This window comes from Radiomyces spectabilis (assembly GCF_025331425.1).
Source record: "Radiomyces spectabilis strain NRRL 2753 chromosome Unknown BYT42scaffold_9, whole genome shotgun sequence".
NCBI classification, from domain to species: Eukaryota; Fungi; Mucoromycota; class Mucoromycetes; order Mucorales; family Radiomycetaceae; genus Radiomyces; species Radiomyces spectabilis.
Genome location: NW_026251934.1, coordinates 1,153,030 through 1,165,485, shown reverse-complemented (window position 1 = coordinate 1,165,485; position 12,456 = coordinate 1,153,030). Strand labels below are relative to the sequence as shown.

The 12,456-nt window shown below is 42.1% G+C and overlaps 2 protein-coding genes across 2 annotated transcripts; one reads left to right on the top strand and one right to left on the bottom strand.

The window, feature by feature from the left end:
• Positions 1-429: 429 nt before the first annotated feature.
• Positions 430-5,808, top strand: BYT42DRAFT_576698 (uncharacterized protein). Its single transcript, XM_051569093.1, has 23 exons — positions 430-741; positions 806-1,125; positions 1,232-1,301; positions 1,373-1,412; positions 1,537-1,650; positions 1,726-1,976; positions 2,043-2,154; positions 2,226-2,390; positions 2,480-2,601; positions 2,709-2,925; positions 3,026-3,163; positions 3,228-3,329; positions 3,401-3,569; positions 3,638-3,780; positions 3,848-3,920; positions 3,998-4,125; positions 4,188-4,338; positions 4,407-4,513; positions 4,580-4,723; positions 4,796-4,873; positions 4,940-5,009; positions 5,081-5,162; positions 5,302-5,808. Exons 1-23 carry the CDS (start codon positions 557-559, stop codon positions 5,660-5,662), a joined length of 3,342 nt encoding a protein of 1,113 aa, XP_051421800.1. The 5' UTR covers positions 430-556; the 3' UTR covers positions 5,663-5,808.
• Positions 5,809-7,261: 1,453 nt separating this feature from the next.
• BYT42DRAFT_535731 (major facilitator superfamily domain-containing protein) lies at positions 7,262-9,218 on the bottom strand. Its single transcript, XM_051565475.1, has 2 exons — positions 8,909-9,218; positions 7,262-8,843 (listed from the first exon to the last, which is right to left on the bottom strand). Exons 1-2 carry the CDS (start codon positions 9,099-9,101, stop codon positions 7,474-7,476), a joined length of 1,563 nt encoding a protein of 520 aa, XP_051421799.1. The 5' UTR covers positions 9,102-9,218; the 3' UTR covers positions 7,262-7,473.
• Between the last annotated feature and the right edge of the window lie 3,238 nt (positions 9,219-12,456).

Genomic DNA, 12,456 nt, shown 5'->3' with positions numbered 1-12,456 from the left:
TATACTGCCATCATCACTTGACTTGGTGTTCCCATGTCCCTTTCTTTTCGTTTTCCTTTCCGTGTGCTTGGCTGTCTTGGAACACACGTAATTTTTTTTTTTTGATCTGCATCTCATTATAGTCACATTGAAATCAAGCGAATGTTTCCTTCCAAACACTGAGGTCATTCTTATCGTGCATTAACAATATCATTCAAAGTTTCATTTTTTCGCTTTTTCGCATTTGTCCTCCAACACATGAAATGCGCCCAAGCGAAATCCAAACATACTCTAACACCGATCGAAAACCTGATTTTAGTATTTATTGTTTTTTTTTTTTTTTTTTCTCTCAACTTTGTTATTGTTTATTTATTTTGCAAACGGTTTATGATCATCACAGAAAAATTAGAACGGTTCGTGCACTAATGAAAGCAACGTCAAAAAGGGATGAACAAAAAAAATTCGGTCACGTGGCCCCGAGATCGCCCTCGATTTTTTTGGCCGGTGCATTTTTTGATTCGGAGCATGTGAGCGCGTGCTTTTTGTCCTGTGGCAAGTCAAACCCCCTTGATCAAACATGCCTTCGCGTCAAAATTCAGTCGATACAACACCACCCAGTGACCCCTCGGCGATTCGTGAAAGCAAACGGCGTCGCGTTGACACTGATGTGGACGATTCAGGAAGTCTCTCCGTGGAAGATAGCGAGACAGAAAGTGTCAACGAGCACATGCCAGTAGCGCCCATGACAGTGGGCGAAGACGGGTAAAAAACAAGATTGATCCAATACGCAGATGGCAAATGGACTGACTTGCTCGATGGGTGATAGTTTCGTGGAAGGATCGATCGTGAAGATCATATTGCGTAATTTTGTCACTTATGATTACTGCGAATTCCATCCAGGGCCACAACTCAATATGATCATTGGTCCCAATGGTACCGGTAAATCCACCATTGTATGTGCCATTGCGCTTGGACTTGGAGGATCCACGTCTTTGCTGGGTCGTGCCAAGAATATTGCCGAATTCGTTAAAACAGGAGAAAACGAAGCCATGATCCGCATCGAACTGAAAAAGACAACTGGACCGAATCTAGTTATTCAACGCAATATACAAAAAGCAAATAATGCCACCTCTTGGCGCATGAACAGTACGGACACACATCGGTTTACATCATGGGAAGAAAACATTCGGCTTAACCGGATTCGTTTTTTTTTTTTTTTTTTTTTTTTTTTTTTTTTTTTTTGGTTCTCTAGACAGACAAACCAGTCTAAAAGAAGTGCTTTCAGCTATTGCACGGTTGCACATTCAGGTGGATAATCTTTGGTAAGTCTGATGGAACGATCTGATCCGTATCTCATTCAGAAACTGATGGCTTTCTCGTAAACAACAAAAAGTCAATTTCTGCCACAAGACAAAGTCGCAGAATTCGCTCAGGTAGGTTGCAAAAACCCCATGATCCGCCCTGTTCCTCTTGGCGCGCGGATTTCTAGTTTTTCCTTTTTTTTTTTCTGCTGCTGACATGTTTTTTTTTCTCTCATCTTTCTCCTTATTCATTTAGCTGTCTCCTTCTCAACTGTTGGAGCGAACACAAACAGCCGCAGGCGAACATAATCTGACAGATTGGCATCAACAGCTGATCGTTCATCGGCAGAAACAAAAGGAACTGGTCAAGGTACCATTTGATTTACATTCCTCCGTGTTGATAGGTACCTCGTTCTTACACACTACCTAATGATGACGGCTGTAGACCCATGAATCCGACGAGAATCATTTAAAGACGCTCGAGGGTCGAAATGCAGATCTGGAAAGGGATATCCTGAGAATGCGTCAGCGAGAGGCCATCATGAAAACCATTGCTTTACTCAAGGCGAAGTTGCCTTTGGCCAAATATTCCGATGCAAAAAAGAACTATGAAGATATGCGCGAGCAGTTGGATGCCAAGCAAACGGAATTGCGTCGTCTGGAAGCCGAGCTGGCCCCCGTTCAAGAAGCTGTCACGTAAGTACCCACTGGATTGGTCGTAATAATAATTGATCATGTCCTTGACCCATTTTTTACTTACAGTGCCTGTGATCGCGATGCCAAGCAAGCTTCAAATGAAATGAACTCCCTAAAAGCATCCGTCAATGAGCACGAACGTAAACTTAAGAAAGTGTATGACACTTTTGAAAAATCAGTAAGTGTAACTTGGTTTGTCTTCTGTTGGCTCGTTTCATAATTAAACTTATTTGAACACCAACTCCACAGAAAACCGATACCCGATCCATCAAATCCCAAATCAACAATGTGAAACGACGTGAACAACAACGTCAAGAGGAAATGGCTAGTCTGGAAGAAAAGATTGCTCGGTTACAAAGCAAACTCGGTCGTGAACCTCCTACAGAAGACACTTCCGCTCTCGACGACGAAATTGTAAGGAAATGAATCTTTTTGATGATTGATCCATTCTTCTTACTTGCCGCTTTTTTTTTTTTTTTTTTTTTTTTTTTTGGATGACATAGACCGCTCTCAATCAGCAATTAAGCAATTTGCAGGGTCAGTTTCAAGATTTACAGGAAGAGTACAACACTCTTACTCGGCAAAAGAACGCCAAGCAAAAAGAGGTGGACGAGAAATTGAGGGAGTAAGTTTCAGTATCAAGACGGGTCCTGTGATATGGATGGGGTCGAATGATATCATAAAAGGATGCTAATGTTTACCTTTTTGTCTTTTTGATTGTTTATTTGTTAGGCAAAAAAACCTTATGGATGTTATGCAAATGCGGGCAAGAAAATTAGCCCGGAACAACGCTGATACATATGAAGCTTGGAAGTGGCTGAGAGAAAACAGAAACATGTTCAGGGGACGAATTCACGGGCCCTTGTTGATGCAACTCAACTTGAAGGATCGCCGTTATGCCGACGCTGTGGAATCTGCTCTCGGTGGAGAAAAAGGGTCTCATCTCAGAGTAAGTAGAGGGGCATACTCAAAACAACAGATTGAAAACAACAGGCGGTGCGGGTATCCCTGACCAATGTGATTGATAAACCCTCTGATCACGTTGTTAGACTTTTGTGTGCGAGTATAAGGAAGATTATGAATTGTTTACACGAGAAGCCGTCGATAAAAAGGGGTGGCGACTCACTGTTTCATGGCCTGATCAGTTGGACCCCAATGGTGTCAAACCGCCCATCTCCGATGAAGAGGTAAGGTGTTACATGAACCACAATAAGCCCCTCCAACTTACACATATCATTTCCCCTTTTCTAGCTTAAGCAACGCTTCGGACTCGATCATTTCATTGTGAATCTGGTGGATGCGCCCCCCATTGTTATTTCGTATCTCTGTCTACAAGCAAAGATCCATTTGATTGTAAGTGGGGGCTTTGTATATGGTATGTCTAATAAGAAAGTCTAAAATTGTCGAATTTCAAAATCGCACAGCCTGTATCACTACAAACAGTGGATGAAGCACGCATGTCCAATTGTGGTCTGTTCCAACGCTACATTATGGGAGACAACACCTATATTGTAAAGAGATACTCCTATGGATCCGGCGGAAATCAGACGACTGTACGCAAGATTGAACGAGCCACCGTGCTCAATGATTCATGTAAGATGTTACTCACCGGCTTTTAACCATATGTTACTAATCTTTATCCATACTATGTTTGAATATAGTGGATAACGATGCACGCCAGCGCATTCAAAACGAACTACAAGCCTGCAGAGCAGAGATAAGCAGCATGGACAGCGGGTTCCAGGAACTCCTCTCCAAGAAAGAACGTTTAACGTCCAGAGAACATGAATTGAGACGAGTAAAGGTAAGGCTTCTATACGGCGTGACCAGCGTCATTTGATTTCAGTGATTGACGATACTTTGCTCTGTAGGAGGAGAAACGTGAAGAAAAGAAAGAAAAACAAAAAGTCAGATTGAATTGGAACCGTGCAAAGATGCAATTAGGTAAACACTGGAAAGATGTACTACAAGTGAAGCAACTGTAGGATCGCTGACGGGGTATCTGTGGCGTGCTGTAATAGAATCCTATCAAGAAGATCGTGAAGCAAGATTACGCAAGCCCCAGGATGATCGTGAACAGATCGAGGAGCTGGAACAACAGATTCTTGATCAAGCAAAGCAGCGAGCCAACTTGACTGCAAAATACAAGGTGAGCAGATTTTTCGCTGCAGAGCTTGATAGTGTACAACATTTGTAACAATTGACTTCTAGGAATTGTTGGCGGATTATGTGTCACTTGTGTTGAAACGCAATGTTACATCGATCAAGGCGCTTCAATCCCACTTAAAACTCGGCCACTTGAAGTCCTTCTCTCGTACGCAACTTACTACTTTGGAAAGTGCACGATTGGCCTATTCTCAAGGTACACTCAAGATCGCCGCCGAGTTTATCTCACATGACAGAGGTTAATCATCTATTTTTTTGTCACAGCTCAAAGGGAATGTCAAGCACTAAAGGATAAAGCGCTTCGCTTCTATGAAGAGGCGCAGCAAGCGGGTAACGAGCTCATAGACGAATTTGCTGAAGAGTTCAACGAGGTATGATCAATCAACTGCAGTGTATATATCATTGTCAGCCTTGGTTAAAAACAGGTTTTATTCTAGGTGTTCGAGGCGTGGAAGCGGGAAGGATTGTCACAGACCCAGGTGGAGATTGAGGATGCGATTAATGCCGAGCAAGCCAAGGTGGACGCGCTCAAATTGGCTAATCCTCGTGCTATGGAACAATATGAAACAAGAATGGCAGAGGTAAGTTTTTTTCCCGGTTTGAAAACTGTTGCTATGTTATCATTTGATTTGTTTACTCACCATTGCATGCAGATCCGAAGACTTAAGAAAAAAGCCGAGGCTGATAAGAGACAGCTTGAGACACTGGAAAAAGAAATCACAGATGTTAAGGTAGGTGGGCTGCAACGAGCCACACGGGGAAAGGTCACTCAACAAAAATTTCCATTTTATCCATAGTCGCAATGGGAGCCGCGTTTGGTGACGTTAGTAGCGCGAATAAGCGAAAAGTTCTCGCAAGCTCTGCAACGTAAGTTCGTTTGGATAAAATGGGGTGCATTTTGAAAAAGGTACTAATCGGATTGATCCTTCTATGGTTAGGTATCGGATGTGCAGGTGAAGTTTGCGTTAGTCGGGATGATGACTTTGATAAATGGGGTATTGAGATCCGTGTTAAATTCCGGTAAGTAATTTATGCATGCAATTTGCAATGCATTATGATCATTGCGCGCCAGTAATACTCATCGAGGGAAAAAAAACAAAAACAAATATTCTTTTTGTTTGTGTTTGTTGTTTATTTTTTATTTTTTTTTTATCGCCAGTGATCATGAAAAGCTTCAGCTTTTAACCGGCCAACGTCAATCGGGTGGAGAGCGAGCTGTATCGACTATTTTGTACTTGATGTCCCTGCAAGAATTGGCGAGAGCGCCATTCCGTGTGGTCGATGAGATCAATCAGGGCATGGATCCTCGCAACGAACGAATGATTCATAAACAAATCGTGGAAGACGCGAGCAAGGCCGGCACAGCACAGTACTTCTTGATTACACCGAAACTGCTGCCGGATTTGTATTATAATGAACGTATGCGTGTCCTCTGCATCTACAACGGTGAATGGCAACCCAAGAACCTAAAGCCAGCTTCCGAATATTTACGGCGAGCACGAACAGCAGCTGCAGTGTAACCCCAGTCTTAAAACTTGCCTGAAATGTGTAAATAGATTCCATCATGTAACAAAATAACCATACGCTAGTCATGCACTCATGACGATATGTATTTTATGACTTATCCACCCAAAAAAAAATCAAAAAAAAAATCAAAAGAAACCATTCACAGAAACCACAAAGTGATGAACTGAATAACTAGAGTTTTTTGATGCCTCGACCGCATCTTGAGTGACCTGAAGGGCAAAGGCAGTGCCAGTAGCTGGAAGGAAGCACAATGTAATTTTTCATAACCCTCACGTTTTGGTTGTCCCTGGCGACATCCGAGATATCATGCAATATGTTTGAGATGATTCGGATGGATGAGATTCAAAAAAAAAAGGGTGATATCAAATGAACAGGCAGCGCAACGCCGACCGGACGGACCAAGCTGCAGTTTGAATAACGCGCAGTTACAAAAGTGAGGGAGCAAACCAAGTTTTGTAATTTCCAATGTTGATTGGGCAGAGTTGGGTGTCGTAGTGAAGTAAAAGACTTTCGCGGTCCTCGCTCAAAGTCGCGCTTGTTACTTTGTTGAAATGTATAATTCATCTATTAATGGTCTTGCTCCAGCTTATCATATTCGACCCAAAAAGGTATGGGAAACAGGTTGAGAACAGTCTGGCACAGAGTGCCACAGCATCATCCTGAGCTTCATCGCATAGTGTGGCGAGCTTGCCCTTTACAGAGACAGGTTGCCAAATCCCCTTCCTATGGTACATATCATGTAAGCTCTGAAGGTACGCTGGTCGATGTTGTGTGCGGGAATGTTTTCGCCTTTCAGATTTCCCGACCCCTTTGTCTATGAGCTCGTCTCATGCCACCGCGTCCGGAATAACATACTCACTATGAGCAACGTTATACTCACTTTACCATCGCTGGAGAGGTCAAAAACTTGAATTATGATGATGCGCTTCATGATAATACTAATATTTGGCCTGTTTTCGGCTGTATTCGTGCGCTTGGAGTCGACTGCATTCATTTTTCTTCTTCTTGTGGGTGCCTACTTTGTTTTTGGAGCAGTCGGATGCTGCTGTCATTAGTAAAATCCAAGAAGATAAATGGCCAAAGCTTCGATGCCAAAGGATCTGTTAGGTATTGCCTGTTCAATGTGCATGGGAAAAATCACGCATATGAAGAGATAAATTTTCCTTATGTGTGCATTAAGCGGCATTTAGCAAAACCCGGTAATCCGCATGTGGCGAGTCACAGATTCGAGCATGTGAACAATGTTTTTCGGCTATTCCTTTGTTGATCTCCACAAAATCTCCAAAAACAGATGCTGTTAAAACCCTGGATCAAAAGGTGCAAGAGTTTATGCAAACTTGCACGAAATTCGGGCACGTGAAGATGGCTTTCTTTTTTGGTCCTCTTTTTTTTCTTGTTTCAATTTTGACGTTGATTCCTATTTGCCACAACTATGGCTCATACTTTGTTCCTAGCTTATCCGAGCTATCCTGCGAGGCTCGCCATACTTTCAGCTGTGGTATGGTTCAAGAGTATGTACATGTGCAAAAGATCCCTAAAGTCTCTCATGGAACCATTAGGAAGCAGTGGATTTGCCGCAATATTCAATCAATAGGATCTGTCATTATCTTGTGTATTGTGTAAATTTTAAAATTGTCTATTAAAAAGTATCATGCAACTTAATGTAACTGAATGAGGAGTAATGTGATATTATATTCAAAAATGGGGCGCTCTGCTGCAGAAAGCGAAAGAAAGTTCAGGAGGGGAGAAGGGCAGAAAATAATAGTAAAAAAGAAACCAATATAGGGCGAGAAACCTCGATGATTTAGGCGATAGCATACACAAAGAAAAGGACCCAGGCAACGATAAGACAAGCGATGAAAGAACCGACGTAAACGTAGTTCAAAGGCTTTGCCTCAACCTCATGGTAGGAATCCAAGCCTTGCTTGGTGAAGAACAATTCATTGTTGTTGATCTCCTTCATGCGCTCCAAGCGGATCTTGCGGCTTGCTTCGAGCAAGTTACCGAGCTGGAAGCGTTGCGACAACCACAAGCCGGCGATAAGAACGAAACCGATACCAGCCAAAACGATGAAGAGAAGCATGACACCAGTGTAAGCTTGGTTATGGCTGTTATCCTGAATGACGCCAACGACAATATCCAAAATGGTGGTACCAACGTTGTTGGAACTCTTGTAGATACCGAGACCGGTACCGATGTAATCGGAGGGCAAAATCATACCGATGGAGGTAATCATCGCAATAGGACCGAAAGCAAGTGAAATACTGTAGAAGACCATACCGACCACGGCATCGACATAAGTCCAACCAAGCAAACCCGAGGATAGAATCAAGAAAATAGCCGAGATGAGCAAGATGATGACACGGCAACCGAAAATATCCATGAAAAGACCGAGGAGGGGGGTGGCAACAATAGGCACCACTTGAGATGCCGAAGCCTTGTAACCAGCAAGGACAGCATCGGTACCGAAATGGACCTGGACAAGTTCGGTCGAAATGGTTTGGAAAGAGGACCAGACGGCGGCAAAGATGAATTCAATGAGAATGATATGCCAGTAGTGGATGGGGAACTTGAACACAGAACGCCAGTGGAAAGTACGTTTGGCTTTCAAAGCCTTGACTTCTTCCTTGGTCACCACTTGACCGCGCAAGTGCTTGACAACGAGGGCATAAATTAAGTTCATAGCAATGGAGAAGGCGCAAAGAATGAAGGAAAGCCAGAAAGCCCACACCCAATCACCGGTAGCATTCGCAACAGGGTTAGCCGCCAGGGTACCCAAAAAGGTGGAAAGACGAGAGATCGACAACTGCAAACCAATGGCAAACGAAAGGTGCTGAGTACGGAACCACTTGGAAAGCAGGGATTCCTGGATCGTGACGATCAGACCGGAACCGATACCAAAGACAACACGGGCGACGATCATCAAAGGATAAGATTCGAATTTGGCGGCAAGCGCAGTAAGCAAACTGCCAAGAATAATCATGAAATTGACAACCAGCGTACCCCAAACGGAGCCGAACATGTCAATAAACATGCCACCTGCAATAGGGAAAATCGTGTTGATAATAGACACACCAGCTGACAACACACCGTAACTCGTGTTATCGATATTCAGGTGGTCCTTGATACTTTTCTTCATAGCACTTAGAGCACTACCCGAAAAATGAGAGCCGACTATATATCATGGGTCAGTCGAAAAAGAACTTGTGTATCCAGAGTAGGAAGTGTTGAAAACTTACTGGGAAACATCAGCGCGGTCACCAAGGCAATAAGTTTGTACTGCCATGGTGCGTTTGCAAGGGCGGTATCGCCACCATGGGAGGCGGGCTCTTTGTCTTCGGGAATGGCTTCGTTAGCTTCGTGGATATCGTATCTCACTACCGACTTGTCGTCGTTATATTCTAACTTTTTAGAATCAATAGCATCTGCCATGGTGAAAAACTAGGAGATGAGAAAGAAAAAAAAAGGGATAACCAAGGGAGAAGGAAAGAAAAAAGTAAGACAAAAACTTTTTGTCTCCTTTTATGTCCATTGACTTGGATGGTCAATGTCTGCAAAATCGGATAAAACAGTATTATAATTTTTATCATACTATATGCTGGGTGAATAATCTGATCTGTGCAATGCCCTCGGAGTTACACAGGCCTTTGAAAGAGGAATAAAAAGATCAAACCAGGCGGGTAGATTTTTTCTCTCGATTCCAAAGATGTTTAATTATTCCAATCAGTTCCTAGTGTGGATATTTTACAATCCAATTGCGTTTGATCGGCACCCACCGATTAGATGATCTGATAATAACTTTTTTTCTTTATTTTTCACTTTCATGTTGACCATAAGGTACTAGTGAAGAAATGGACCTTGTGCTGTTTCAGTCCTAGACATCTGATAAAATCCAAAAAGGCGGGAACGAATAAAATGACTTACCAAAGCTCGAATCCGACCAAATGTAACAACCGACAAAGTTTTTTTTTTTTTTTTTCTTCCTTGGATGGTTAGTCTGTGCCCCACGATAATCAGATAAACTGCCATGGGACATTTTTTTATTTCTATATCTAATATTTATTTTTCTACCTGTGAATACATTATTTTCTTGTAGCGTCATGAGAAGCCGTTTATCGCTTGTTTTTATCAGCTGATAATGAAGAAAGTGAGTAACCGAAAGCTGTACACCATCTTGGCTGCAGCCAGTCGTAAAACGTTGGTATGACAAAAATCACGGATCAAAGGTCCAGGACCCATTATTTCGTTCTCCGGCACCCAGCCAATCGCCTAAAATGCTCATTGCCCATGCTCACTGTGATGTTCATCCATTGTATGGAAGCTCTGCAGTGATCAATGGCATGATGCAGTCCTTAATTAACGGTACCTTCCTGATGCGCAGTCGACTTGTGATTTTCGAGTAAATAACTCTATTTTGGTGCTGCAAAGAAAAAAAAGTACAAAAAAAATTGAAAATGGTAAAGCAAACCCAGTGGATGTTAGGTATTTTTCCTTTTCAGTAGCCCTAGCACAAGAAGAAAATGTGGAAGCCATTGTCCGCTCATCCGAAAATAGTAGAAATGGAGGTTGCAGGATTCGTCATTTATACACAACAGACACTTTTGTCGTAAATAAATCCCCATTCTACTTTCAAAATAACGAAGGAGTGAATGGAGATTATCCCTTTGTGTATGCATATTGCAATGCATGGCGAAAAAAAAAAAATTGGGCAAAAGCTCATTAGGCAACACTGCAATCTTTTTTTTTTCCCTCTAGGAGATTGAAAATATACGCTTTCGGTCATTTTCAATGCCAGCTGACTGAAACGACGGTTACTGTATCTGTCTTGAGCAAAAAGGTCAGAGAGTGACCAGACGCGGTTTGTATTATGAAAAAAAAATATGACACCTTTAGATCTGTGTCTACATAAACATGGATGCTTAAGAAAATTACATTATGCACTTCCGTTGCAGAAACAAGATGGACCTATTGGACGCGTAAGAAAACCGATAATGTAGGAACTGTGATCTCGTTGCAGTGAAGCTGCAGGTTATGCACTCCGCGTACCCAAACAAAGGCAGACGAGAAAGTGACACCAACATCAGGACACGTGGTGGATCAGCCTTTTTGAATCAATTCAAAAAATGTTTCAAGACACAAGCATGAAAATTAGACACCAATGCAGACAAAATTTTCAAGGAAAATCGGCTGTTGGCCACCCACTTGTTTGCCACCCTCAGTATAACCGTTGCCCAGCAACTGGCAACTTGTTTAAGCTTGATCAGGCATTGAAAAGAAAACCATCACAATAACGCTTCTTTTTGCATATTGACGGACACCTGATCGCGTGTCGAATAAAATTGACTCGCGCCGTATACAGTGCTGATCACCTTGTGCTTTTTTTCCACTTCAAATCAAAAAACATTGTTATACAATATTCTTGATCTTACTGATAAGAAAGATTTACAGAAACAGACATTTGACTGGATGTTTGATGTAACCGATTTGTTACACCTTTTTATCAATGGCACGGTTCTTAAAAGTGCATCAGAACAGCTCATTCTTGGCTCAGCAACCATGAGTGCAACTTGGCCCAAGCACAGACTTCCTTTAGCATCCATGAGTTTCGGAATACTCTTCCAAAACCGGAAGTGCAACGCAACCTGGATTTTGATCGGTGGCTTTTTTTTAGCAGCTTTCCACTGTGCTCTTCAAGAACAAAAATCAATGCTTTCTTGGCCATTTTTTCATTTTAAACTGTAGCCGTGATAGCCTCTTGCGATCAAGATAAACCATGTCGTGATAAACTTATGTTGATATGTTATCACTTATTCTAGTAAATGTTGACGGTATTATACTGCAGAAGATTGGCAGACAAAATATCACATAGCGCGAATTTGATGTTTCTTTTCTATCCCTTCGGTTTGATGAAGTCTATGTTTCGTCGTTATTACGTTTTACACTTGCAAGAGAGAACGATCATCTGATAAGCGTGAAACTTTTTTTTTCGTAATTTTCAGATCAGACTGCTATGGATTGTTCTCAACCATCGATTCAATCCAGTTGGTCAAAGACCTGTTACAAGCGGTCACTGTTGTGCCTTTTTCCAGACTGCCTTTTCTGGACAAGTGGGTGTGCTTTTTTTTTTCCCAGCCGCCAATTTGTTAGCGCTACTCCGACCCACCTCAAATAGGAAGGGGACCATGTGGACAAAGATCTTTTTTTTTTTCCAAAGAACACAAAAACCTATCAGTTGTTCCCCAGATTTTTTCTTGCCATCAAATCACGAACCACAATACTACGCATGGAATTGATGTAATGTTACGCGACGACCAACGAGGGCAAAGTGTTTTGGTTTTTTTGACTCGGTTCACGGTTCACGCTCCCAGATGATCTGCATGCACATTTTAAATCGATTTTTTTTCAATCGGATCCATTTCGCCGTTCGGTCTCGAATAAAAGAGAAAGAAGAAAAAAAAAAAAAAAAAAAAAAAAGGTCGCTCAAATGAAATGATCGAACGGTCTGGGTGCTTCTTTAATTATCCGACGTTTTTTTTTTTTTTTTTTTTCACACTAGACATAAACGAAGCCTGGAGCAAAAAAAGCGTCGAACAAGTGCATCACAATATCGGTAATGAAACCTTAAATTTTGGGCCAATGTTTGTCCAAGGTTGCCACGTTACGTTCATGGAAACAGGCAACGAGCTGCTTACCATATAGTACAGTCCAAACGATGGGTCACGGTCACACCCATTGCAAACCGCCATAAATGAGAATCACAGACGATCTGAATAGGAAAGTATCAAAG

Bases quoted from the DNA above. Each gene is read 5' to 3' on its own strand.
- BYT42DRAFT_576698 (XM_051569093.1), top strand. From the start codon at position 557: ATGCCTTCGCGTCAAAATTCAGTCGATACAACACCACCCAGTGACCCC. The intron at 2,602-2,708 runs GTAAGTTTCAGT...TTTATTTGTTAG, and splicing joins GTGGACGAGAAATTGAGGGA to GCAAAAAAACCTTATGGATG. The intron at 5,010-5,080 runs GTAAGTTCGTTT...TTCTATGGTTAG, and splicing joins GTTCTCGCAAGCTCTGCAAC to GTATCGGATGTGCAGGTGAA.
- BYT42DRAFT_535731 (XM_051565475.1), bottom strand. From the start codon at position 9,101: ATGGCAGATGCTATTGATTCTAAAAAGTTAGAATATAACGACGACAAG. The intron at 8,844-8,908 runs GTAAGTTTTCAA...CATGATATATAG, and splicing joins GACCGCGCTGATGTTTCCCA to TCGGCTCTCATTTTTCGGGT.